This window comes from Odontesthes bonariensis, chromosome 16, assembly GCF_027942865.1.
Source record: "Odontesthes bonariensis isolate fOdoBon6 chromosome 16, fOdoBon6.hap1, whole genome shotgun sequence".
In the NCBI taxonomy this organism is placed as follows: Eukaryota; Metazoa; Chordata; class Actinopteri; order Atheriniformes; family Atherinopsidae; genus Odontesthes; species Odontesthes bonariensis.
Genome location: NC_134521.1, coordinates 37,073,397 through 37,101,067, shown reverse-complemented (window position 1 = coordinate 37,101,067; position 27,671 = coordinate 37,073,397). Strand labels below are relative to the sequence as shown.

The following is a 27,671-nucleotide window of genomic DNA, read 5'->3' as shown; positions in this document are numbered from 1 at the left end:
GGTGGCAGGACGACCCACCGGGAAGGCTGAGGCGGTGGCAGAACGACCCACCGGGAAGGCTGAGGCGGTGGCGTCAGCAGAACGACCCACCGTGAAGGCTGAGAAGGCGTCGGTCCAACTCGCCAGAGGTGTCACCTTGTGGTTACGTTGGCGGCGACAGCGGCGACAGCGGCGACAGCGGCGACAGCGGCGACAGCGGCGACAGCGGCGTCTGCGTCGGCTGGGTGAGGAGGATGGAGTGAACTCCCTTTGACGCATAGCGTCCAGGTCAGCAGGAAGCCCCAATTCCTCCAGCAGCAGTGGAGAGGGCAGGATTTCAATGTCCCCCATATAATTCCCTTGGAGCCAACTCACCCTGCTGCTGGGCCTTCTGTCATGTTGTTTTTAGGGAGGACCCAGGTGCAGACACGACGGGAGGCAAAAATAAAGTAAACGGGTTTATTGACAAAATGATATAAACAAAAAGCGCAGCAAAGCTGGAATATCAAAAAATTAAACTGGACATAAAACTAGAAAACAACAAAACATTAGCAAAAGGACAGACTAGGAAAAACCAGGGACCGGGGAAACAAGACTAGACCAGGGGACATAACAAGACTCAAGACAAAAGTATCGAAGACCAAGGTAGGGAAAGTAATGACGAGGATCCGGCAAGGAGTGGTTGAACTAGACAGACATATATACTGGGGAGGTCATTACTGGAGTAGGAACTGGTGGTTGATTGGAAACGGGTTGCAGGTGAGTGAATGAGAGCAGGAGAGAGACTGAGGAGAGAGAGAGATGGCAGAACACAGGGGCCGAGAGAGAGCACACTAAGGGAATACACAAATATAAAACATAACTGAATACTGAATAAAGACACAAAACCAAGTACAAGACACAACTTAAATCCCAGATCCTGACACACTGGAATTGAAAAGGAGGCGTCGTGGATGCAGAGCAGGAGCAAAGAGGAGAGAGAGAAAGAAGAAGTTCAAACCATCTCTGCCATCCGTCATCATGGGCAATGTAAGATCATTAGCTAACAAGTTGGATGAACTTCTAGCCTTGACAAGGACTCAGCAAGAATATCGGGAATGTAGAATTATGTGTTTTACTGAGACATGGCTACAGGATCATATCCCCGACTCCAGCGTCTCTCTGCCGGGCTTCCTGACTGTACGAGCAGATCGAGATTTAAAGAGTAGCAGGAAAAGGAAAGGGGGTGGATTGGCAGTGCTTGTCAACAACAGATGGTGTCACCCAGGACATGTTACTGTGAAGAGTCGTGTCTGCAGTCCTGACATTGAACTATTGGCAGTAAGTTTTCGTCCATATTATTTGCCAAGAGAGTTCACCAGTGTTATTTTGGTGGCTGTTTACATTCCACCCTCAGCTGTTGCCGACACTGCATGTGATGTCATCAGTTCCGTTGTTGCTAAGATACAGACACAACACCCCAATTCTTTTGTGGCAATATCTGGTGATTTTAATCATGCCTCACTCTCTGCTACACTGCCAACTTTTCAACAGTTTGTCAGCTGCTCTACCAGAGAAAACAAGACATTGGATTTGTTTTACACAAATGTCAAGGATTCATACATTTCCAAATCAAGACCTCCCCTGGGTAAATCAGATCACAACCTTGTTTTTCTCTGTTCAGCATATAAACCCCTTGTCCAGAGACTACCTGTCACAAAAAAGACTGTTAGAAAGTGGTCACAGGAAGCTGAAGAAGCCTTACAGGGTTGTTTTGATACAACCGATTGGATTTCTCTTTGTAAGCCACATGGAGAGGACATTAATGCCATGACTGAGTGTGTGACTGACTATATAAACTTCTGTGTGGATAACACCATCCCCACCAGAACAGTGAGATGCTTCCCTAATAACAAACCCTGGATCACCAGTGAGCTAAAGGAACTATTGAACAAGAAAAAAAGAGCCTTTAGGGAGCGAGACAGGGAGTTACTGAGGAGTATACAGAAGCAGCTCAAAGTCAAGATCAGAGAGAGCAAGGAGGTGTATAGAAAGAAGCTTGAGAGTAAACTGCAGAGGAACAATATCAGAGATGTGTGGTCAGGAATGAAGAAGATCACAGGCCTCAAGCAGAGGGAGGATCGGATGGATGGAAGTCTGGACAGAGCAAATGAGCTGAACACATTCTTCAACAGGTTCAGTTCAGGAACAAGCTCACCATCCTCCCCTCCTGTTCCCAGCCAAAGAGACATCCCACCCTCCTCTGACCCACAGCTTTCCTGTAACATCTCCACCTCCACCTCAGTCATGGATTCTTCCGCTTCCACTAGTTTGTCTTCAACCCAATCAGGAGATGCTGCTGTCCCCTTTGCCTCCCCCTCCCACTTTTCTGTTTCTAGAAGTCAGGTGAAGAGGCAGTTGGAGAGACTGAACCGGAACAAGGCTGCAGGTCCAGATGGTGTCAGCCCCCGAGTCCTGAAGGCCTGTGCAGAGCAGCTCTGTGGGATTCTGCAACACCTTTTCAACCTTAGCTTGACCCAAGAGAAGGTACCACTGTTGTGGAAGACATCCTGTCTGGTTCCGGTACCAAAGAAAACTCACCCTTCAGTCATCAATGACTACAGACCTGTTGCCCTGACATCCCACATCATGAAGGTCCTGGAGAGACTCCTGTTGACCCACCTGTGTAAGCAAACCAGCACATATCAGGACCCCCTGCAGTTTGCTTATCGCCATGGAGTTGGAGTTGAAGACGCTATCATACACCTGCTTCAACAAACCCACTGTCATCTGGACAAAGCAGGCAGCACTGTGAGGATCATGTTCTTTGATTTCTCCAGTGCATTTAACACAATTCAGCCTGATCTGCTTCGTCTGAAACTCCAGAAGACTCAGGTGGAGGCCTCAACAATCACCTGGATTAATGACTACCTGACAAACAGACCACAGTTTGTCAGACTGAAGAATTGTGTGTCTAACCAGGTGATCAGCAGCACAGGAGCACCACAGGGGACTGTACTTTCACCATTCCTTTTCACTCTGTACACTTCAGACTTCCAGTACAAGTCAGACTCCTGTCATCTACAGAAATATTCAGATGACTCTGCAGTTGTCGGGTGTATCAGAGATGGACAAGAAGCTGAGTACAGAGAGCTGGTGGACCGCTTTGTGGCATGGTGTGGGAACAATCATCTCATCTTGAATGTTAACAAAACAAAGGAGATGATTGTAGATTTCAGGAGAAACAGGGTCAGATCAAACCCTGTTTCCATCATGGGAGAAGAAGTGGAGGTGGTTGAGGAATATAAATACCTTGGTGTTCATGTGGACAACAGACTGGACTGGAGACACAACAGTGAAGCAATCTACAAGAAAGGACAGAGCAGACTGTACTTCTTGAGGAAGCTAAGGTCCTTCAAGGTTTGCAACAAGATGTTGCAGATCTTCTACAAGTCTGTTGTTGAGTGTCATTTCCTCTTGCGTCATCTGTTGGGGCAGCAGCATCAGAACCAGGGACCTAAAAAGACTCAACAACCTGATAAGGAAGGCTGGTTCTGTTCTGGGGACGACTGTGGAACCTCTGGAGACAATAATGCAAAGAAGGATTTTGCATAAAATCAAGAGAATTATGGACAACCCTGAACGTCCTCTCCATGAGACTGTTATCGGAAAACAGAGTCTCTTCAGTCAAAGGCTTCTTCAGTTTGGATGCAAAACGGACCGCTACAGGAAATCTTTCCTGCCCACAGCCATCAGCATCTATAATAACTCCTTGATTTAATTTTGCTACATCAACATTTAATTTCCCTCTGGGATAAATAAAGTATTTTTGAATTTTTTTTTTTTTTGAAACCCCAGATTCAGCTGATTTGTGTATTTTGTCTAACACAGAAGGTCTGATTCAGACAATGTGGTGCACGCAGTGTCTACGAAGGTAGATAATGAATGTCACTGCTGAATGGTGTTTCCATGCACAGATAGTCAAGCCTGGGCCAGTTCATTGGACTCCTCTCCTTTCTCCCAGTATACGTGCACAGAGGGGAAATTGATTTATCGACCAAAGTATGTCTGATGCCACAATATGATACCCTTTATGAGAAAACATTCAAGATATTCTTCTCATTTTCTCTGTGGAAGATCATTAAACTTGAATTCGCTGCAGTGAAAGTTATTGATTGGTGATTTTTTGGTTCTAAAATCTGGATTTATTGGAGCAGAGCTACAGTTTGGAAATGCCTTAAGTGACCTCATCCCGCAGTCCAAACTGGGAATTTGGCTGAAATAATATACACTTACAGTTCAATGTTTCTAAAATAAGATGCACATGGTCCCTTGTGTTGTTCTATGTTGTTGAGTTGACAGGAACTGTGGAGAATGTGCAGAACACCACGGCCAGTTTGAGTCCAGCTGAGTCCAAGCATGTTTCATGTGTCTGAGTTTTCATCATCATCATCAAATCATTAAAAAAAGAAGAATGCTTGGATTGTCCAAAAACAATCCTGTAACCGAGTGTCCAGCTGGTGCTGACCCTCAACAACAGCAGCACCGGGTCAAATGATACGAGTCACTCATAACAATGTTCCCCCGACAACAAAGACCCCATATCAGTAAATACTGGTATTTGATTAGAAACTGCTAACATGCAGTTCAGCTGCAAGAGCACACGTTTCTGAAAGACAGGATTTTCCATTGTTCTTGTATAGCTTCCGAAAGCTTAATCCAAAAATATAAGCGTGAGTCATCAGATGGTATCAGTGTGTGAGAGTAAAGACAGAAGTAATGATTAACAGATCTGAAAGGTGATTCCCCGTTAACTGGAGCTGCTGCAGCCTTTCTCTCTGAAAATAACCCTCCCTCTCCACCTCCTTTCCTTCCCTTCTTTAGTCTCTCCTGCATCTATGGAAACTTGTATTTCACAAACCCTGACTGACGCTGTGACACTTTGCTGACGCTGTGACGCTTTGCGGTAAGACGTGTTGCATCACTTCCTGTTACCTTGCTTGTGCACTGTGGAATTTCTTGCTCCGCTTGGAGTACTGATAATCACTTTATTTCGATCTATAACTTACACAATTTTGCATAGTTAAACTCTATAGCTTACCGTTCTGTTCTAACACACTCCTACAGATCTTTAATCTTTATTCTCACTCTTTAGCGGTGTGTCTGGTTCTCTAGCGTAGCATGGCTACCGGTTCTCTTCCTCCTTCTCCTGCTTTCACCTGCTCCGTGTGTCAGATGTTTAGTTACTCCTCTGCCTCCTTTAGCGATAATGGTACATGTAACAAATGTAGTCTTTTTGTAGTTTTGGAGGCGAGGTTATCTGAATTGGAAGCTCGGCTCTGCACTGTTGAAAATCAACCGATAGCGAGCCAGGCCCCTTTTGCCAGTGTGGAGCCACCTAGCGTAGCTAGCTCCATTAGCCTCCCCCTAGCAGAACCTGAGCAGCCAGGATTACATCGTGGCTGGGTGACTGTCAGGAAGAGGCATAGCTCTAAAGTCAAGCCCGTTGTTCACCATCGACCTGTCCACGCTTCAAACAGATTTTCCCCACTCAGCGACACACCCGCTGAGGACAAAACCCTGGTAATTGGCAGCTCTATAGTCAGAAACGTGGCATTAGAGACACCAGCGGCCATAGTCAAATGCATTCCAGGGGCCAGAGCGGGCGACATAGAATCCTATTTAAAACCACTGGCTAAGGATAAACGTAAATATGGTAAAATAGTTATTCACGTCGGCGTTAATGACACCCGGTTACGCCAATCGGAGGTCACTAAAATTAATGTTGCATCGGTGTGTAATTTTGCCAAAACAATGTCGGACTCCGTAGTTTTCTCTGGACCCCTGCCAAATCTGACCAGCGATGACATGTTTAACCGCATGTCGTCCTACAATCGCTGGTTGTCTAGATGGTGTCCAGCAAACAACGTGGGCTACAGAGATAATTGGCAATCTTTCTGGAGAAAACCTGGTCTGATGAGGAGAGACGGCATCCATCCCACTTTGGAAGGAGCAGCTCTCATTTCTAGAAATATGGATGAATTTATTTGCCACCCTAAAACATGACAACCCAGGGCTCAGACCAGGATGCAGAGTTGTAGTCTTACACACTTCTCTGCAGCTTCCCACCTGCTGCCACCCACCCAATCGATTAACACAAAAGGAGCAAATCCTCTTGTGCAAAGAGAAATTATTAAAACAAAAACTTTAACTGAACAAAAACAAACTATTAAATGTGGTTTGCTGAATATCAGATCTCTCCTTTCCAAGTCTCTGTTTGTGAATGAGTTGATGTGTGATCATCATATTGATATATTTTGTCTTACAGAAACCTGGCTGCAGCAGGAGGATCATGTTAGCATCATGTTAGCATCATGTTAGCATTAATGAAGCAACTCCCTGTGACTGTTTAAATGTTCACGTTCCTGGAACCACAGGCAGAGGAGGAGGAGTGGCAGCTATTTTCAGATCAGGGTTACTCATCAGTCCCAGACCCAAGATTAGTTTGAGCTCTTTTGAATCTCTGATTCTCAGTTTTTCCCACGCAAAGTGGAAATCCCAGAAACCTCTTGTGTTTGTTGTTGTGTATCGTCCACCTGGCCCTTATTCTGAGTTTCTGTCTGAATTCTCAGAGTTTTTATCCCAGTTAGTGCTGAGTACAGATAAAGTCATTGTAGTGGGTGACTTTAATATTCATGTAGATGTTGAAAATGACAGCCTGAATATGAACTTTAATTCTATATTGGACTCTATTGGATTTTCTCAGAGTGTTCACGGACCGACTCACTGCCTTAATCACACCCTTGATCTTGTGCTGACTTATGGCATTGAGAGTGAACAGTTAACAGTGTTCCCTCATAACCCTGTCTTATCTGACCATTTTCTGATAACCTTTGAGTTTACATTACTTGACTATACAGTTTCTGAGAAGAAATTTACGTATAGAAGGTGTTTATCAGAGGATGCTGTAACCAGATTTAAAGAATTAATTCCATCATCCTTTTCTTCACTGCCATGTGCAGATATGACAGAGGACGACTACCTAAACTTTACTCCAGCAGCACTTGACTCTCTTGTTGACAGCACTATAGTTTCAATGCGTACAGCACTGGACAATGTTGCCCCTCTGAAAAGGAAGGTAATCAGTCAGAAGAGGTTGGCTCCTTGGTATAATTCACAGCTGCGTGCTTTAAAGCAGACTGCAAGAAAGCTGGAGAGACAGTGGCGTTCCTCTAATTTAGAAGAGTCTCAGTTAGTCTGGAAAGATAGTTTAACAATGTATAAGAAAGCCCTTCGTAAAGCTAGAACTGCTTATTATTCATCATTGATAGAAGAGAATAAGAATAATCCCAGGTTTCTTTTCAGCACTGTAGCCAGTCTGACTAAGAGTCCGAGCTCTGCTGAGCCAGTTATTCCTTTAACTCTCAGCAGTGATGATTTCATGAGCTTCTTTATTAATAAAATTGTTTCTATCAGAGAGAAGATTGATGGAGTCCTTCCCACTATTATCAGTGATGTATCATCAAGTACAGCAGCTTTAGAAGTATCTTTAGAACCTGATTTGTATTTAGACGGCTTCTGCCCAGTTGATCTCTCTGAACTAACAACAGCAATAGTCTCTTCTAAACCATCAACTTGTGTTTTAGACCCAATCCCAACCAGACTGTTCAAGGAGGTTTTCCCATTAATTGACACTTCCATATTGGATTTGATCAATCTGTCTTTGTTGACAGGATATGTACCTCAGACTTTTAAGGTTGCTGTAATTAAACCTTTACTTAAAAAACCTACTCTTGATTCAGAAGTGTTGGCTCATTATAGACCTATATCCAATCTCCCTTTTATGTCTAAAGTTCTTGAAAAAATAGTTGCAACTCAGCTTTGTGATCATTTACACAGAAATAATCTGTTTGAAGAGTTTCAGTCAGGATTCAGAGTGCATCATAGCACAGAAACTGCACTGCTGAAAGTTACCAATGATCTCCTCTTAGCCTCTGATAGCGGACTTGTGTCTGTGCTTGTCCTGTTGGATCTCAGTGCTGCATTTGATACGGTCGATCACAGTATCTTATTACACAGACTTGAACATGTTATTGGGATTAAAGGAACTGCATTAGGCTGGTTTAAATCACATTTATCTGATAGATTTCAGTTTGTTCTTGTAAATGAAGAATCTTCCTCACACACCAGAGTAAGTCATGGAGTTCCCCAGGGTTCTGTGCTTGGACCGATTCTTTTCACTTTATACATGCTTCCATTAGGTAACATTATTAGACAGCATGGCATAAATTTCCATTGCTATGCTGATGATACTCAGCTGTACTTATCTATAAAACCAGATGAACCCAATAGGTTGGTCAGACTACAAGCATGTCTTAAAGACATAAAGACCTGGATGACTCAGAACTGTCTGCTGCTAAATTCAGACAAAACTGAAGTCGTTATCTTTGGACCTGAGCGTTTCAGGGAGAAATTGTCTAGCTATATAGTTACTCTAGATGGTATTTCCTTGGCTTCTAGTTCTACAGTGAGGAACCTTGGAGTTATTTTTGACCAGAACTTATCATTTGACTCGCATATAAAACAGGTTTCTAGGACTGCCTTCTTTCACCTTCGGAATATTGTTAAAATCAGGAACATCTTGTCTCAGAGTGATGCAGAAAAACTAATTCATGCATTTGTTACTTCAAGATTGGACTACTGTAATTCTTTATTATTGGGCTGTCCCACATATTCTCTGAAAAGCCTTCAGTTGATCCAAAATGCTGCAGCCAGAGTTTTGATGAGAACTATCTATGATTAACTATGATTATTATTAATTAATTGAATTCCAATTGGCTTGAATTGGACTTACTATCTAAGTGCCTTGAGATGACATTTGTTGTATTTGGCGCTATATAAATAAAAATGAATTGAATTGAATTGAACTAACAGGAGAGATCATATTTCTCCAGTTTTAGCTTCTCTTCATTGGCTCCCTGTTAAATTCAGAATAGAATTTAAGATTCTTCTCCTCACATATAAAGCTCTTAATGACCGAGCTCCATCATATCTTAAAGATCTCATTGTAAGATATTTTCCTAACAGAGCACTTCGTTCCCAAACTGCAGGTTTACTTGAGGTTCCCAGAGTTTCTAAAAGTAGAATGGGAGGCAGAGCCTTCAGTTATCAGGCCCCTCTATTGTGGAATAAGCTGCCAGTAAATGTCCGGGAAGCAGACACCCTTTCCACTTTTAAGACCAGGCTTAAAACTTTCCTTTTTGATAAAGCTTATAGTTAGGGATGGCTCAGGTGATCCTGAAACATCCCATAGTTAAGCTGCTATAGGCCTAGACTGCTGGGGGGCCTCATCTGACACACCTTTCCTCACTTTACTCTCTTTATGTATATGTGATATTATTATGGTCATTAACTCGTGTTTCCCTGTTCCAACAGATATCCTTTGAATGGTGTTAGAGTGCCGCCGTCGCGGTGGCCCCCTGCCCCCCTCCCCCTCCCCCCCCCTTTCTGTCTTCTCAAACCCCAGCTGGTCGAGGCGGATGGCCACCCTTCCTGAGTCTGGTTCTGCCAGAGGTTTCTTCCTGTTAAAAGGGAGTCGTTTCTCTCCACAGTCGCCTCAGGCACGCTCAGGCCGGGAGATTGGACCGAAAAACAAAAAGTTTTCAGTGCAATCTGTTGGTTTTCTTAGCTAGGAAATTGTTTTTGAATTGGCTCTATATGAACGAATTGGATTATTTTATGAATTATGATTATTATTAATTAATTGAATTCCAATTGGCTTGAATTGGACTTACTATCTAAGTGCCTTGAGATGACATTTGTTGTATTTGGCGCTATATAAATAAAAATGAATTGAATTGAATTGAATTGAATTGAAACCCAAACCCTGGATGTCTCCACAGAGCACAATCACCATTATCAGTGCCAAGAGTTCCTCCAGCTCTCTGCTCCCAGCTGTAAAAAGCCTTCCTTCTAACTGAAATGTCATTTAAAACACAGACATGCGTGTGTCTCTGCAGCAGAAACACTCAAACTGAGGGACGTTAGAAGAAATGACCTTGTCAGTCTGCAGTAAATTACCTGTCAATCATTCGGCAGTGATGTTGCAGGGCAGGCATCGCTTGAATCTGAAGAGACTTGGTCAAATTTATTGACTTGATAAAGATGTCAGAGACAGGAGAGTCGTGATTCAACTTTTTTTTTTTTTTTTACAAACTCTGTGACTCTGTGTAATTTATTGATCTATTCCGAAGATCTGTGCAAGCTGGGTCTGGTCCTGTCAGTGCCCTGACTCCAGCCTGATGGGAGCTGAGACTGGTCCTGTCAATGCCCTGCCTCCAGCCTGGAGCTGTGACTGGACCGGGGCGGCTGTGGCTCAGTGGTTAGAGTCGGTTGTCCAATAACCAGAAGGTTGGCGGTTCGATTCCCACTCTCACTTGGTGGAAATGATAGCTGGAGGGGTGTCAGTCCACCTCCTTGTCACAGCTGAGGTGCCCTTGAGCAAGGCACCGTACCCCCATGCTCCCCGGGCGCTTTCATGGCTGCCCACTGCTCCAGGTTGCCATCTGTCTCTGTGTGTGTGTGTGTGTGTGTGTGTGTGTGTGTGTGTGTGTGTGTGTGTGTGTGTGTGTGTGTGTGTGTGTGTGTGTGTGTGTGTGTGTGTGTGTGTGTGTGTGTGTGTGTGTGTGTGTGTGTGTGTGTGTGTGTGTGTGTGTGTGTGTCAACAGGGCCAACCTGGATGGGTTAAAAGCGGAGGACCAATATACCTTCGGGTATCAATAAAAGTCAACTTAACTTAACAACAACTTAATCTGTCAGTGCCCTGCCTCCAGCCTGATGGGAGCTGGGACTGGTCCTGTCATTGCCCTGCCTCCAGCCTGATGGGAGCTGGGAATGGTCCTGTCAGTGCCCTGCCTCCAGCCTGATGGGAGCTGGGACTGGTCCTGTCATTGCCCTGCCTCCAGCCTGATGGGAGCTGGGACTGGTCCTGTCAGTGCTCTGCCTTCAGCCTGATGGGAGCTGGGACTGGTCCTGTCAGTGCCCTGCCTCCAGCCTGGAGCTGGGACAGGTCTTGTCAGTGCCCTGCCTCCAGCCCGATGGGATCTGGGACTGGACCTGTCAGTGCCCTGCCTCAAGCCTGATGGGAGCTGTGACTGGTCCTGTCAGTGCTCTGCCTTCAGCCTGATGGGAGCTGGGACTGGTCCTGTCAGTGCCCTGCCTCCAGCCTGGAGCTGGGACTGGTCTTGTCAGTGCCCTGCCTCCAGCCTGGAGATTGGACTGGTAATGTCAGTGTCCTGCCTCCAGCCTGATGGGAGCTGGGACTGGTCCTGTCAGTGCCCTGCCTCCAGCCTGGTGGGAGCTGGGACTGGTCCTGTCAGTGCCCTGCCTCCAGCCTGGAGCTGGGACTGGTCCTGTCAGTGCCCTGCCTCCAGCCTGATGGGAGCTGGGATTGGTCCTGTCAGTGCCCTGCCTCCAGCCTGATGGGAGCAGGGACTGGTCCTGTCAGTGCCCTGCCTCCAGCCTGATGGGAGCTGGGACTGGTCCTGTCAGTGCCCTGCCTCCAGCCTGATGGGAGCAGTGACTGGTCCTGTCAGTGCCCTGCCTCCAGCCTGATGGGAGCTGGGACTGGTCCTGTCAGTGCCCTGCCTCCAGCCTGATGGGAGCTGGGACTGGTCCTGTCAGTGCTCTGACTCCTGCCTGATGGGAGCTGGTACTGGTCCTGTCAGTGCCCTGCCTCCAGCCTGGAGCTGGGACTGGTCCTGTCAGTGCCCTGCCTCCAGCCCGATGGGAGCTGGGACTGGACCTGTCAGTGCCCTGCCTCCAGCCCGATGGGAGCTGGGACTGGACCTGTCAGTGCCCTGCCTCCAGCCTGGAGCTTGGACTGGTCCTGTCATTACCCTGCCTCCAGCCTGATGGGAGCTGTGACTGGTCCTGTCAGTGCCCTGCCTCCAGCCTGATGGGAGCTGGGACTGGTCCTGTCAGTGCCCTGCCTCCAGCCTTGATCTGGGACTGGTCCTGTCAGTGACCTGCCTCCAGCCTGATGGGAGCTGGGACTGGTCCTGTCAGTGCCCTACCTCCAGCCTGGAGATTGGACTGGTCCTGTCAGTGCTCTGCCACCAGCCTGATGGGAGCTGGGACTGGTCCTGTCAGTGCCCTGCCTCCAGCCTGGAGCTGGGACTGGTCTTGTCAGTGCCCTGCCTCCAGCCTGGAGATTGGACTGGTAATGTCAGTGTCCTGCCTCCAGCCTGATGGGAGCTGGGACTGGTCCTGTCAGTGCCCTGCCTCCAGCCTGGTGGGAGCTGGGACTGGTCCTGTCAGTGCCCTGCCTCCAGCCTGGAGCTGGGACTGGTCCTGTCAGTGCCCTGCCTCCAGCCTGATGGGAGCTGGGATTGGTCCTGTCAGTGCCCTGCCTCCAGCCTGATGGGAGCAGGGACTGGTCCTGTCAGTGCCCTGCCTCCAGCCTGATGGGAGCTGGGACTGGTCCTGTCAGTGCCCTGCCTCCAGCCTGATGGGAGCAGTGACTGGTCCTGTCAGTGCCCTGCCTCCAGCCTGATGGGAGCTGGGACTGGTCCTGTCAGTGCCCTGCCTCCAGCCTGATGGGAGCTGGGACTGGTCCTGTCAGTGCTCTGACTCCTGCCTGATGGGAGCTGGTACTGGTCCTGTCAGTGCCCTGCCTCCAGCCTGGAGCTGGGACTGGTCCTGTCAGTGCCCTGCCTCCAGCCCGATGGGAGCTGGGACTGGACCTGTCAGTGCCCTGCCTCCAGCCCGATGGGAGCTGGGACTGGACCTGTCAGTGCCCTGCCTCCAGCCTGGAGCTTGGACTGGTCCTGTCATTACCCTGCCTCCAGCCTGATGGGAGCTGTGACTGGTCCTGTCAGTGCCCTGCCTCCAGCCTGATGGGAGCTGGGACTGGTCCTGTCAGTGCCCTGCCTCCAGCCTTGATCTGGGACTGGTCCTGTCAGTGACCTGCCTCCAGCCTGATGGGAGCTGGGACTGGTCCTGTCAGTGCCCTACCTCCAGCCTGGAGATTGGACTGGTCCTGTCAGTGCTCTGCCACCAGCCTGATGGGAGCTGGGACTGGACCTGTCAGTGCCCTGCCTCCAGCCTGGAGCTGGCACTGGTCCTGTCATTGCCCTGCCTCCAGCCTGATGGGAGCTGTGACTGGTCCTGTCAGTGCCCTGCCTCCAGCCTGGAGCTGGGACTGGTCCTGTCAGTGCCCTGCCTCCAGCCTGAAGCTTGGACTGGTCCTGTCATTACCCTGCCTCCAGCCTGATGGGAGCTGTGACTGGTCCTGTCATTGCCCTGCCTCCAGCCTGATGGGAGCTGGGACTGGTCCTGTCAGTGCCCTGCCTCCAGCCTGGAGCTTGGACTGGTCCTGTCATTACCCTGCCTCCAGCCTGATGGGAGCTGTGACTTGTCCTGTCATTGCCCTGCCTCCAGCCTGATGGGAGCTGGGACTGGTCCTGTCAGTGCCCTGCCTCCAGCGTTGAGCTGGGACTGGTCCTGTCAGTGCCCTGCCTCCAGCCTGATGGGAGCTGGGACTCATCCTGTCAGTGCCCTGCCTCCAGCCTGATGGGAGCTGGGACTGGTCCTGTCAGTGCTCTGCCTCCAGCCTGATGGGAGCTGGGACTGGTCCTGTCAGTGCCCTACCTCCAGCTTGGAGCTTGGACTGGTTCTGTCAGTGCTCTGCCACCAGCCTGATGGGAGCTGGGACTGGACCTGTCAGTGCCCTGCCTCCAGCCTGGAGCTGGGACTGGTCCTGTCATTGCCCTGCCTCAAGCCTGATGGGAGCTGTGACTGGTCCTGTCATTGCCCTTCCTCCAGCCTGATGGGAGCTGGGACTGGTCCTGTCATTGCCCTGCCTCCAGCCTGATGGGAGCTGGGACTGGTCCTGTCAGTGCCCTGCCTCCAGCCTTGAGCTGGGACTGGTCCTGTCAGTGCCCTGCCTCCAGCCTGATGGGAGCTGGGACTCAACCTGTCAGTGCCCTGCCTCCAGCCTGATGGGAGCTGGGACTGGTCCTGTCAGTGCTCTGCCTCCAGCCTGATGGGAGCTGGGACTGGTCCTGTCAGTGCCCTACCTCCAGCCTGGAGCTTGGACTGGTCCTGTCAGTGCTCTGCCACCAGCCTGATGGGAGCTGGGACTGGACCTGTCAGTGCCCTGCCTCCAGCTTGGAGCTGGGACTGGTCCTGTCATTGCCCTGCCTCCAGCCTGATGGGAGCTGTGACTGGTCCTGTCATTGCCCTTCCTCCAGACTGATGGGAGCTGGGACTGGTCCTGTCAGTGCCCTGCCTCCAGCCTGGAGCTGGGACTGGTCCTGTCAGTGCCCTGCCTCCAGCCTGATAGGAGCTGTGACTGGTCCTGTCATTGCCCTGCCTCCAGCCTGATGGGAGCTGGGACTGGTCCTGTCAGTGCCCTGCCTCCAGCCTGGAGCTGGGACTGGTCCTGTCAGTGCCCTGCCTCCAGCCTGATGGGAGCTGGGACTGGTCCTGTCAGTGCTCTGCCTCCAGCCTGATGGGAGCTGGGACTGGACCTGTCATTGCCCTGCCTCCAGCCTGATGGGAGCTGGGACTGGTCCTGTCACTGCCCTGCCTCCAGCCTGGAGCTTGGACTGGTCCTGTCATTACCCTGCCTCAAGCCTGATGGGAGCAGTGACTGGTCCTGTCATTGCCCTGCCTCCAGCCTGATGGGAGCTGGGACTGGTCCTGTCAGTGCCCTAACTCCAGCCTTGAGCTGGGACTGGTCCTGTCAGTGCCCTGCCTCCAGCCTGATGGGAGCTGGGACTGGTCCTGTCATTGCCCTGCCTCCAGCCTGATGGGAGCTGGGACTGGTCCTGTCAGTGCCCTGCCTCCAGCCTGGAGCTGGGACCTGTCCTGTCAGTGCCCTGCCTCCAGCCTGGAGCTGGGACTGGTCCTGTCAGTGCCCTGCCTCCAGCCTGATGGGAGCTGGGACTGGTCCTGTCAGTGCCCTGCCTCCAGCATGGAGCTGGGACTGGTCTTGTCAGTGCCCTGCCTCCAGCCTGGAGCTGGAACTCGTCCTGTCAGTGCCTTGCCTCCAGCCTGATGGGAGCTGGAACTGGTCCTGTCAGTGCCCTGCCTCCAGCCTGGAGCTTGGACTGGTCCTGTCAGTGCTCTGCCTCCAGCCTGGTGGGAGCTGGGACTGGACCTGTCAGTGCCATGCCTCCAGCCTGATGGGAGCTGGGACTGGTCCTGTCAGTGCCCTGACTAAAGCCTGGTAGGAGCTGGGACTGGACCTGTCAGTGCCCTGCCTCCAGCCTGATGGGAGCTGGGACTGGTCCTGTCAGGGCCCTGCCTCAAGCCTGGAGCTGTGACTGGACCGGGGCGGCTGTGGCTCAGTGGTTAGAGTCGGTTGTCCAATAACCAGAAGGTTGGCGGTTCGATTCCCACTCTCACTTGGTGGAACTGATAGCTGGAGGGGTGTCAGTCCACCTCCTTGTCACAGCTGAGGTGCCCTTGAGCAAGGCACCGTACCCCCATGCTCCCCGGGCGCTTTCATGGCTACCCACTGCTCCAGGTTGCCATCTGTCTCTCTGTGTGTGTGTGTGTGTGTGTGTGTGTGTGTGTGTGTGTGTCAACAGGGCCAACCTGGATGGGTTAAAAGCGGAGGACCAATCTACCTTCGGGTATCAATAAATGTCAACTTAAATTAACTTAACAACAACTTAACCTGTCAGTGCCCTGCCTCCAGCCTGATGGGAGCTGGGAATGGTCCTGTCAGTGCCCTGCCTCCAGCCTGGAGCTTGGACTGGTCCTGTCAGTGCCCTGCCTCCAGCCTGATGGGAGCTGGGACTGGTCCTGTCATTGCCCTGCCTCCAGCCTGATGGGAGCTGGGACTGGTCCTGTCAGTGCTCTGCCTTCAGCCTGATGGGAGCTGGGACTGGTCCTGTCAGTGCCCTGCCTCCAGCCTGGAGCTGGGACTGGTCTTGTCAGTGCCCTGCCTCCAGCCCGATGGGATCTGGGACTGGACCTGTCAGTGCCCTGCCTCAAGCCTGATGGGAGCTGTGACTGGTCCTGTCAGTGCTCTGCCTTCAGCCTGATGGGAGCTGGGACTGGTCTTGTCAGTGCCCTGCCTCCAGCCTGGAGCTGGGACTGGTCTTGTCAGTGCCCTGCCTCCAGCCCGATGGGATCTGGGACTGGACCTGTCAGTGCCCTGCCTCAAGCCTGATGGGAGCTCGGACTGGTCCTGTCAGTGCCCTGCCTCCAGCCTGGAGATTGGACTGGTAATGTCAGTGTCCTGCCTCCAGCCTGATGGGAGCTGGGACTGGTCCTGTCAGTGCCCTGCCTCCAGCCTGGTGGGAGCTGGGACCGGTCCTGTCAGTGCCCTGCCTCCAGCCTGGAGCTGGGACTGGTCCTGTCAGTGCCCTGCCTCCAGCCTGATGGGAGCAGGGATTGGTCCTGTCATTGCCCTGCCTCCAGCCTGATGGGAGCAGGGACTGGTCCTGTCAGTGCCCTGCCTCCAGCCTGATGGGAGCTGGGACTGGTCCTGTCAGTGCCCTGCCTCCAGCCTGATGGGAGCAGTGACTGGTCCTGTCAGTGCCCTGCCTCCAGCCTGATGGGAGCTGGGACTGGTCCTGTCAGTGCCCTGCCTCCAGCCTGATGGGAGCTCGGACTGGTCCTGTCAGTGCCCTGCCTCCAGCCTGGAGATTGGACTGGTAATGTCAGTGTCCTGCCTCCAGCCTGATGGGAGCTGGGACTGGTCCTGTCAGTGCCCTGCCTCCAGCCTGGTGGGAGCTGGGACCGGTCCTGTCAGTGCCCTGCCTCCAGCCTGGAGCTGGGACTGGTCCTGTCAGTGCCCTGCCTCCAGCCTGATGGGAGCAGGGATTGGTCCTGTCATTGCCCTGCCTCCAGCCTGATGGGAGCAGGGACTGGTCCTGTCAGTGCCCTGCCTCCAGCCTGATGGGAGCTGGGACTGGTCCTGTCAGTGCCCTGCCTCCAGCCTGATGGGAGCAGTGACTGGTCCTGTCAGTGCCCTGCCTCCAGCCTGATGGGAGCTGGGACTGGTCCTGTCAGTGCCCTGCCTCCAGCCTGGACCTGGGACTGGTCTTGTCAGTGCCCTGCCTCCAGCCCGATGGGAGCTGGGACTTGTCTTGTCAGTGCCCTGCCTCCAGCCTGGTGGGAGCTGGGACTGGACCTGTCAGTGCCATCCCTCCAGCCTTATGGGAGCTGGGACTGGTCCTGTCAGTGCCCTGCCTCCAGCCTGGAGCTTGGACTGGTCCTGTCATTACCCTGCCTCCAGCCTGGAGCTGGAACTGGTCCTGTCAGTGCCTTGCCTCCAGCCTGATGGGAGCTGGGACTGGTCCTGTCAGTGCCCTGCCTCCAGCCTGGAGCTTGGACTGGTCCTGTCATTACCCTGCATCCAGCCTGATGGGAGCTGTGACTGGTCCTGTCATTGCCCTGCCTCCAGCCTGATGGGAGCTGGGACTGGTCCTGTCAGTGCCGTACCTCCAGCCTGGAGCTGGGACTGGTCCTGTCAGTGCCCTGCCTCCAGCCTGATGGGAGTTGGGACTGGTCCTGTCATTGCCCTGCCTCCAGCCTGATGGGAGCTGGGACTGGTCCTGTCAGTGCCCTGCCTCCAGCCTTGAGCTGGGACTGGTCCTGTCAGTGCCCTGCCTCCAGCCTGATGGGAGCTGGGACTGGTCCTGTCAGTGCCCTGCCTCCAGCCTGATGGGAGCTGTGACTGGTCCTGTCAGTGCTCTGCCTCCAGCCTGATGGGAGCTGGGACTGGTCCTGTCAGTTCCCTGCCTCCAGCCTGATGGGAGCTGGGACTGGTCCTGTCAGTGCCCTGCCTTCAGCCTGGAGCTTGGACTGGTCCTGTCATTACCCTGCCTCCAGCCTGATGGGAGCTGTGACTGGTCCTGTCATTGCCCTGCCTCCAGCCTGATGGGAGCTGGGACTGGTCCTGTCAGTGCCCTGCCTCAAGCCTGATGGGAGCTGGGACTGGTCCTGTCAGTGCCCTGCCTCCAGCCTGGACCTGGGACTGGTCCTGTCAGTGCCTTGCCTCCAGCCTGATGGGAGCTGGGACTGGTCCTGTCAGTGCCCTGCCTCCAGCCTGGAGCTTGGACTGGTCCTGTCAGTGCCCTGCCTCGAGCCTGATGGGAGCTGGGACTGGTCCTGTCAGTGCCCTGCCTCCAGCCTGGAGCTGGAACTGGTCCTGTCAGTGCCCTGCCTCCAGCCTGATAGGAGCTGGGACTGGTCCTGTCAGTGCCCTGCCTCCAGCCTGATGGGAAATGGGACTGGTCCTGTCAGTGCCCTGCCTCCAGCCTGATGGGAGCTGGAACTAGTCCTGTCAGTGCCCTGCCTCCAGCCTGGAGCTTGGACTGGTCCTGTCAGTGCCCTGCCTCCAGCCTGATGAGAAATGGTACTGGATCTGTCAGTGCCCTGCCTCCAGCCTGCAGCTGGGAATGGTCCTGTCAGTGCCCTACCTCCAGCCCGATGGGAGCTGGGACTGGTCTTGTCAGTGCCCTGCCTCCAGCCCGATGGGAGCTGGGACTGGTCTTGTCAGTGCCCTGCCTCCAGCCCGATGGGAGCTGGGACTGGTCCTGTCAGTGCTCTGCCTCCAGCCTGATGGGAGCTGGGACTGGTCCTTTCATTGCCCTGCCTCCAGCCTGATGGGAGCTGGGACTGGTCCTGTCAGTTCCCTGCCTCCAGCCTGGAGCTGGGACTGGTCCTGTCAGTGCCCTGCATCCAGCCTGATGGGAGCTTGGACTGGTCCTGTCAGTGCCCTGCCTCCAGCCTGATGGGAGCTGGGACTGGTCCTGTCAGTGCCCTGCCTCCAGCCTGATGGGAGCTGGGACTGGTCCTGTCAGTGCCCTGCCTCCAGCCTGGACCTGGGACTGGTCTTGTCAGTGCCCTGACTCCAGCCCGATGGGAGCTGGGACTGGTCCTGTCAGTGCCCTGCCTCCAGCCTGGTGGGAGCTGGGACTGGACCTGTCAGTGCCCTGCCTCCAGCCTGGTGGGAGCTGGGACTGGACCTGTCAGTGCCCTGCCTCAAGTCTGATGGGAGCTGGGACTGATCCTGTCAGTGCCCTGCCTCCAGCCTGGAGCTGGAACTGGTCCTGTCAGTGCCCTGCCTCCAGCCTGGAGCTGGGACTGGTCCTGTTAGTGCCCTGCCTTCAGCCTTATGGGAGCTGGGACTGGTCCTGTCAGTGCCCTGCCTCCAGCATGGAGCTGGGACTGGTCCTGTCATTGTCCTGCTTCCAGCCTGATGGGAGCTGTGACTGGTCCTGTCATTGCCCTGCCTCCAGCCTGATGGGAGCTGGGACTGGTCCGGTCAGTGCCCTGCCTCCAGCTTGGAGCTGGGACTGGTCCTGTCAGTGCCCTGCCTCCAGCCTGATGGGAGCTGGGACTGGTCCTGTCAGTGCCCTGCCTCCAGCCTGGACCTGGGACTGGTCTTGTCAGTGCCCTGCCTCCAGCCCGATGGGAGCTGGGACTGGTCTTGTCAGTGCCCTGCCTCCAGCCTGGTGGGAGCTGGGACTGGACCTGTCAGTGCCATCCCTCCAGCCTGATGGGAGCTTGGACTGGTCCTGTCAGTGCCCTGCCTCCAGCCTGGAGCTTGGACTGGTCCTGTCATTACCCTGCCTCCAGCCTGGAGCTGGAACTGGTCCTGTCAGTGCCTTGCCTCCAGCCTGATGGGAGCTGGGACTGGTCCTGTCAGTGCCCTGCCTCCAGCCTGGAGCTTGGACTGGTCCTGTCATTACCCTGCCTCCAGCCTGATGGGAGCTGTGACTGGTCCTGTCATTGCCCTGCCTCCAGCCTGATGGGAGCTGGGACTGGTCCTGTCAGTGCCCTGCCTCCAGCCTTGAGCTGGGACTGGTCCTGTCAGTGCCCTGCCTCCAGCCTGATGGGAGCTGGGACTGGTCCTGTCAGAGCCCTGCCTCCAGCCTGATGGGAGCTGGGACTGGTCCTGTCAGTGCTCTGCCTCCAGCCTGATGGGAGCTGGGACTGGTCCTGTCAGTGCCCTACCTCCAGCCTGGAGCTTGGACTGGTCCTGTCAGTTCTCTGCCACCAGCCTGATGGGAGCTGGGACTGGTCCTGTCAGTTCCCTGCCTCCAGCCTGATGGGAGCTGGGACTGGTCCTGTCAGTGCCCTGCCTCCAGCCTGGAGCTTGGACTGGTCCTGTCATTACCCTGCCTCCAGCCTGATGGGAGCTGTGACTGGTCCTGTCATTGCCCTGCCTCCAGCCTGATGGGAGCTGGGACTGGTCCTGTCAGTGCCCTGCCTCAAGCCTGATGGGAGCTGGGACTGGTCCTGTCAGTGCCCTGCCTCCAGCCTGATGGGAGCTGGGACTGGTCCTGTCAGTGCCCTGCCTCCAGCCTGATGGGAGTTGGGACTGGTCCTGTCAGTGCCCTGCCTCCAGCCTGGACCTGGGACTGGTCTTGTCAGTGCCCTGACTCCAGCCCGATGGGAGCTGGGACTGGTCCTGTCAGTGCCCTGCCTCCATTCTGGTGGGAGCTGGGACTGGACCTGTCAGTGCCCTGCCTCCAGCCTGGTGGAAGCTGGGACTGGTCCTGTCAGTGCCCTGCCTCAAGCCTGATGGGAGCTGGGACTGGTCTTGTCAGTGCCCTGCCTCCAGCCTGGACCTGGGACTGGTCTTTTCAGTGCCCTGCCTCCAGCCCGATGGGAGCTGGGACTGGTCCTGTCAGTGCCCTGCCTCCAGCTTGGTGGGAGCTGGGACTGGACCTGTCAGTGCCATCCCTCCAGCCTGATGGGAGCTGGGACTGGTCTTGTCAGTGCCCTGCCTCCAGCCTGGTGGGAGCTGGGACTGGACCTGTCAGTGCCCTGCCTCCAGCCTGATGGGAGCTTGGACTGGTCCTGTCAGTGCCCTGCCTCAAACCTGATGGGAGCTGGGACTGGTCCTGTCAGTGCCCTGCCTCCAGCCCGGAGATGGAACTGGTCCTGTCAGTGCCTTGCCTCCAGCCTGATGGGAGCTGGGACTGGTCCTGTCAGTGCCCTGCCTCCAGCCTGATGGGAGCTGGGACTGGTCCTGTCAGTGCCCTTTCTCCAGCCTGGAGCTTGGACTGGTCCTGTCAGTGCCCTGCCTCCAGCCTGATGGGAGCTGGGACTGGTCCTGTCAGTGCCCTGCCTCCAGCCTGGAGCTGGAACTGGTCCTGTCAGTGCCCTGCCTCCAGCCTGATAGGAGCTGGGACTGGTCCTGTCAGTGCCCTGCCTCCAGCCTGATGGGAAATGGGACTGGTCCTGTCAGTGCCCTGCCTCCAGCCTGATGGGAGCTGGAACTAGTCCTGTCAGTGCCCTGCCTCCAGCCTGGAGCTTGGACTGGTCCTGTCAGTGCCCTGCCTCCAGCCTGCAGCTGGGAATGGTCCTGTTAGTGCCCTGCCTCCAGCCCGATGGGAGCTGGGACTGGTCTTGTCAGTGCCCTGCCTCCAGCCCGATGGGAGCTGGGACTGGTCTTGTCAGTGCCCTGCCTCCAGCCCGATGGGAGCTGGGACTGGTCCTGTCAGTGCTCTGCCTCCAGCCTGATTGGAGCTGGGACTGGTCCTTTCAGTGCCCTGCCTCCAGCCTGATGGGAGCTGGGACTGGTCCTGTCAGTTCCCTGCCTCCAGCCTGGAGCTGGGACTGGTCCTGTCAGTGCCCTGCATCCAGCCTGATGGGAGCTTTGGACTGGTCCTGTCAGTGCCCTGCCTCCAGCCTGATGGGAGCTGGGACTGGTCCTGTCAGTGCCCTGCCTCCAGCCTGATGGGAGCTGGGACTGGTCCTGTCAGTGCCCTGCCTCCAGCCTGGACCTGGGACTGGTCTTGTCAGTGCCCTGACTCCAGCCCGATGGGAGCTGGGACTGGTCCTGTCAGTGCCCTGCCTCCAGCCTGGTGGGAGCTGGGACTGGACCTGTCAGTGCCCTGCCTCCAGCCTGGTGGGATCTGGGACTGGACCTGTCAGTGCCCTGCCTCCAGCCTGATGGGAGCTTGGACTGGTCCTGTCAGTGCCCTGCCTCAAGCGTGATGGGAGCTGGGACTGGTCCTGTCAGTGCCCTGCCTCCAGCCTGGTGGGAGATGGGACTGGTCCTGTCAGTGCCCTGCCTCAAGTCTGATGGGACTTGGGACTGGTCCTGTCAGTGCCCTGCCTCCAGCCTGGAGCTGGAACTGGTCCTGTCAGTGCCCTGCCTCCAGCCTGGAGCTGGGACTGGTCCTGTTAGTGCCCTGCCTTCAGCCTTATGGTAGCTGGGACTGGTCCTGTCAGTGCCCTGCCTCCAGCCTGGAGCTGGGACTGGTCCTGTCATTGTCCTGCTTCCAGCCTGATGGGAGCTGTGACTGGTCCTGTCATTGCCCTGCCTCCAGCCTGATGGGAGCTGGGACTGGTCCGGTCAGTGCCCTGCCTCCAGCTTGGAGCTGGGACTGGTCCTGTCAGTGCCCTTTCTCCAGCCTGATGGGAGCTGGGACTGGTCCTGTCAGTGCCCTGCCTCCAGCCTGGACCTGGGACTGGTCTTGTCAGTGCCCTGCCTCCAGCCCGATGGGAGCTGGGACTGGTCTTGTCAGTGCCCTGCCTCCAGCCTGGTGGGAGCTGGGACTGGACCTGTCAGTGCCATCCCTCCAGCCTGATGGGAGCTGGGACTGGTCCTGTCAGTGCCCTGCCTCCAGCCTGGAGCTTGGACTGGTCCTGTCATTACCCTGCCTCCAGCCTGGAGCTGGAACTGGTCCTGTCAGTGCCTTGCCTCCAGCCTGATGGGAGCTGGGACTGGTCCTGTCAGTGCCCTGCCTCCAGCCTGGAGCTTGGACTGGTCCTGTCATTACCCTGCATCCAGCCTGATGGGAGCTGTGACTGGTCCTGTCATTGCCCTGCCTCCAGCCTGATGGGAGCTGGGACTGGTCCTGTCAGTGCCGTACCTCCAGCCTGGAGCTGGGACTGGTCCTGTCAGTGCCCTGCCTCCAGCCTGATGGGAGCTGGGACTGGTCCTGTCAGTGCCCTGCCTCCAGCCTGGAGCTTGGACTGGTCCTGTCATTGCTCTGCCACCAGCCTGATGGGAGCTGGGACTGGACCTGTCAGTGCCCTGCCTCCAGCCTGGAGCTGGGACTGGTCCTGTCATTGTCCTGCTTCCAGCCTGATGGGAGCTGTGACTGGTCCTGTCATTGCCCTGCCTCTAGCCTGATGGGAGCTGGGACTGGTCCGGTCAGTGCCCTGCCTCCAGCTTGGAGCTGGGACTGGTCCTGTCAGTGTCCTGCCTCCAGCCTGATGGGAGCTGGGACTGGTCCTGTCAGTGCCCTGCCTCCAGCCTGGACCTGGGACTGGTCTTGTCAGTGCCCTGCCTCCAGCCCGATGGGAGCTGGGACTGGTCTTGTCAGTGCCCTGCCTCCAGCCTGGTGGGAGCTGGGACTGGACCTGTCAGTGCCATCCCTCCAGCCTGATGGGAGCTGGGACTGGTCCTGTCAGTGCCCTGCCTCCAGCCTGGAGCTTGGACTGGTCCTGTCATTACCCTGCATCCAGCCTGATGGGAGCTGTGACTGGTCCTGTCATTGCCCTGCCTCCAGCCTGATGGGAGCTGGGACTGGTCCTGTCAGTGCCGTACCTCCAGCCTGGAGCTGGGACTGGTCCTGTCAGTGCCCTGCCTCCAGCCTGGAGCTTGGACTGGTCCTGTCATTGCTCTGCCACCAGCCTGATGGGAGCTGGGACTGGACCTGTCAGTGCCCTGCCTCCAGCCTGGAGCTGGGACTGGTCCTGTCATTGTCCTGCTTCCAGCCTGATGGGAGCTGTGACTGGTCCTGTCATTGCCCTGCCTCTAGCCTGATGGGAGCTGGGACTGGTCCGGTCAGTGCCCTGCCTCCAGCTTGGAGCTGGGACTGGTCCGGTCAGTGCCCTGCCTCCAGCCTGATGGGAGCTGGGACTGGTCCTGTCAGTGCCCTGCCTCCAGCCTGGACCTGGGACTGGTCTTGTCAGTGCCCTGCCTCCAGCCCGATGGGAGCTGGGACTGGTCCTGTCAGTGCCCTGTCTCCAGCCTGGTGGGAGCTGGGACTGGACCTGTCAGTGCCATCCCTCCAGCCTGATTGGAGCTGGGACTGGTCCTGTCAGTGCTCTGCCTCCAGCCTGGAGCTTGGACTGGTCCTGTCATTACCCTGCCTCCAGCTTGGAGCTGGAACTGGTCCTGTCAGTGCCTTGCCTCCAGCCTGATGGGAGCTGGGACTGGTCCTGTCAGTGCCCTGCCTCCAGCCTGGAGCTTGGACTGGTCCTGTCATTACCCTGCCTCCAGCCTGATGGGAGCTGTGACTGGTCCTGTCAATGCTCTGCCTCCAGCCTGGAGCTGTGACTGGTCCTGTCAGTGCCCTGCCTCCAGCCTGATGGGAGCTGGGACTGGTCCTGTCATTGCCCTGCCTCCAGCCTGATGGGAGCTGGGACTGGTCCTGTCAGTGCCCTGACTCCAGCCTGGAGCTTGGACTGGTCCTGTGATTACCCTGCCTCCAGCCTGATGGGAGCTGTGACTGGTCCTGTCATTGCCCTGCCTCCAGCCTGATGGGAGCTGGGACTGGTCCTGTAAGTGCCCTTCCTCCAGCCTGATGGGAGCTGGGACTGGTCATGTCAGTGCCCTGCCTCCAGCCTGGAGCTGGGACTGGTCCTGTCAGTGCCCTGCCTCCAGCCTGATAGGAGCTTGGACTGGTCCTGTCAGTGCCCTGCCTCCAGCCTGATGGGAAATGGGACTGGTCCTGTCAGTGCCCTGCCTCCAGCCTGATGGGAGCTGGAACTAGTCCTGTCAGTGCCCTGCCTCCAGCCTGGAGCTTGGACTGGTCCTGTCAGTGCCCTGCCTCCAGCCTGATGGGAAATGGTACTGGATCTGTCAGTGCCCTGCCTCCAGCCTGCAGCTGGGAATGGTCCTGTCAGTGCCCTGCCTCCAGCCCGATGGGAGCTGGGACTGGTCCTGTCAGTGCCCTGCCTCCAGCCTGGAGTTGGGCTTGGTCCATTCAGTGCCCTGTCTCCAGCCTGATGGGAGCTGGGACTGGTCCTGTCAGTGCCCTGCCTCCAGCCTGGTGGGAGCTGGGACTGGTCCTGTCATTGCCCTGCCTCCAGCCTGGTGGGAGCTGGGACTGGTCCTGTCAGTGCCCTGCCTCCAGCCTGGTGGGAGCTGGGACTGGTCCTGTCAGTGCCCTGCCTCCAGCATGGTGGGAGCTGGGACTGGTCCTGGGACTGGTTCCACTGTGTGTTGTGTAAAAGCTGAAATTCAGTGCAGCCCCTTTCTAAGCCAGTAAACCCCCCCCCCCGGCTCAGAACTGGAGCTCCAGGCTTCCGCTGAGTCCCTTTTTCTCTCTCACTCCATAAAGTGAGAAGCTGTTGGGACTGCTGCAGCCTCCTGAAACAGAGTGAGACGCATTTGTATGCAGCTCCACAGTTAAGAGAAGCCTCCATTTTCACCATGGTACCAGTGAGCTGCTCTGTGGGGCTTTGCTGTGGAATGAGTGTGTGCATCATAGAACTGCAGCCCTGCATTCTGCATTATGATCTTAGGCCCGACATGTTTTCACTGGGATCGATGCAACGGATCGAGGCGATTCAACACAGGGATGATTAACGAGCTTTGAATCTGTTCTGACTGATTATCCTAAACTTTAGGACCTAAAGGAACCTTGAACATCCCTCTGAACTAGGATTAGAAGTTTTTCAAACACCAGCGGATATTTTGTGCACGTCAAACTGTGGCTGACAGCAACTATAGATACTTACTGAAAATGTCAGGAGAGTCTGAATTCAGTTTCTATATAACAGCTCCTGATATGTCCAGATGACTTCCACCTTCTCACTGTCCTTGATGAACCAAAGCCAGACAGAGACTGATGATGGGAGAAGAAGCTCCGCTTCCAGCACACAGAGCTGAACTGGTTCCAGTCCAGTTGTGCACAAGAGACATCAGATTAAAAGATTTATTCTACCAAGTGCTTCATAGCAAAGCACAATCGAGCAAACTACAATAGGCCACATGTGTTTCGTAAAAGAACCAACAGCCTGAGTCAGAGACACACTTAATGCTCGCCCCTCACTCTGGGACAGGATTGGCTGTTTCTTTCCCACTAAAAGTAACCTTGGTCAGAAGTAGAGTGCGTGCACGAGGCATTTCAGCATGAATCAACAGTAATGGAAGCAAACCTTTCTGTGACAGTTAAAGCTGCAGTTTGTTGCTTTTGGTTTCTTTGTTACATTAGCTGTAACTTTATGGAGAAAATGCTGACGTGAGCCCCTCTGATGACGCACCGTGCTTAGTGCTCATAAGGTGGAAAGCTGCGCTTACAATCAGCTGCTGCAGGTGCTGGAATCTAAGCGGATTCATGTCATTTTGTTGTTCAGCTTCTGTTCCCAACAAATCTGACAAACCCAGAGGTTTGTGCGCAGCTCGCCTGTGAGCCGCTGTGTGCTTGTTGCACTGTTTGACCTATTTTTACACATGTTGCTGCATTCCTCAGTAACTCAGGGATTGGCTTGTTGAGTTTTGTGTCAGTATGACAGAAAAACTAATTATCACGACTGAAAAGTGATAATTATGAGATAAAACCATTTATGGTTCTTCATGTATGGAGCACATTGCTCCAGTTTCATTCATATTGTTGATGTGCAGTTTCACTTTCCCTGAATATTTGAAACCTCAAAACTCAATATTTGGGAGGTCTGGTAAGATCAATTTTCCTGCAAGATAAAAATGTGAAATGAAAACTTGAATTAAGATACCAATAGTAATACATGGGTGTTGTCTCAGGCTTTAGGTTTAAGGTCTGACAAAATGATTAAATGGAAAGACTTTGCCTCTGGAGAGCTGGACCTTGTCACTGCATTGTTCCAGCGGTGGAGCATTAATCGTTTGTAGCTCATACTTTTGCAGCCTCCCCAGACACACACACCTCTGCCTCTCTGTGTCTGTCAGCACACTCACCTCTCAGCTCTTCTGTGGACAGGCTGGTGAGCTGGAAGGCTTCGCTGCCCTCCGTCAGGGAGCTGCTCAGGTAGTTGTCTGGATAGAGCAGGCCCGCCCGCACATGGTGGAATGGCATCTTCTCCCTGCGGAGGAAATGCACACTGTCTGTAAAGATTGCACGTGTGTGTGTAAGTGTGTGTGTGTGAGTCACAGACAGGAACAAACAGACAGGAGGAAGGCTCAGAGGATGCATTCAAACCCTGGCTGTCAGCGCAGGCATGAGCTCCTGTGGAGGGAGAATTGTTCCATCCTCACTGCTAATATTCAATTCAATTCAATTCAATTCATTTTTATTTATATAGCGCCAAATACAACAAATGTCATCTAAGGCACTTAGATAGTAAGTCCAATTCAAGCCAATTGGAATTCAATTAATTAATAATAATCATAATTCATAAAATAATCCAATTCGTTCATATAGAGCCAATTCAAAAACAATTTCCTAGCTAAGAAAACCAACAGATTGCACTGAAAACTTTTTGTTTTTCGGTCCAATCTCCCGGCCTGAGCGTGCCTGAGGCGACTGTGGAGAGAAACGACTCCCTTTTAACAGGAAGAAACCTCTGGCAGAACCAGACTCAGGAAGGGTGGCCATCCGCCTCGACCAGCTGGGGTTTGAGAAGACAGAAAGGGGGGGAGGGCCGCAGCGGCGGTGGCGGCACTGTAACACCATTCAAAGGATATCTGTTGGAACAGGGAAACACGAGTTAATGACCACAATAATATCACATATACATAAAGAGAGTAAAGTGAGGAAAGGTGTGACAGATGAGGCCCCCCAGCAGTCTAGGCCTATAGC

At 54.2% G+C, this 27,671-nt stretch overlaps 1 protein-coding gene across 2 annotated transcripts in view; it reads right to left on the bottom strand.

Annotated features, from left to right (window-relative positions):
• The window catches only part of caln2 (calneuron 2), a 236,833-nt gene that overhangs the window by 196,193 nt on the left and 12,969 nt on the right, over positions 1–27,671 (bottom strand). For both annotated transcript variants that reach the window (XM_075487040.1, XM_075487041.1), the window contains exon 2: positions 26,831–26,955. In XM_075487040.1, coding sequence (XP_075343155.1) covers positions 26,831–26,955 — 125 coding nt within the window. The remainder of the gene's footprint in view (positions 1–26,830; positions 26,956–27,671) is intronic.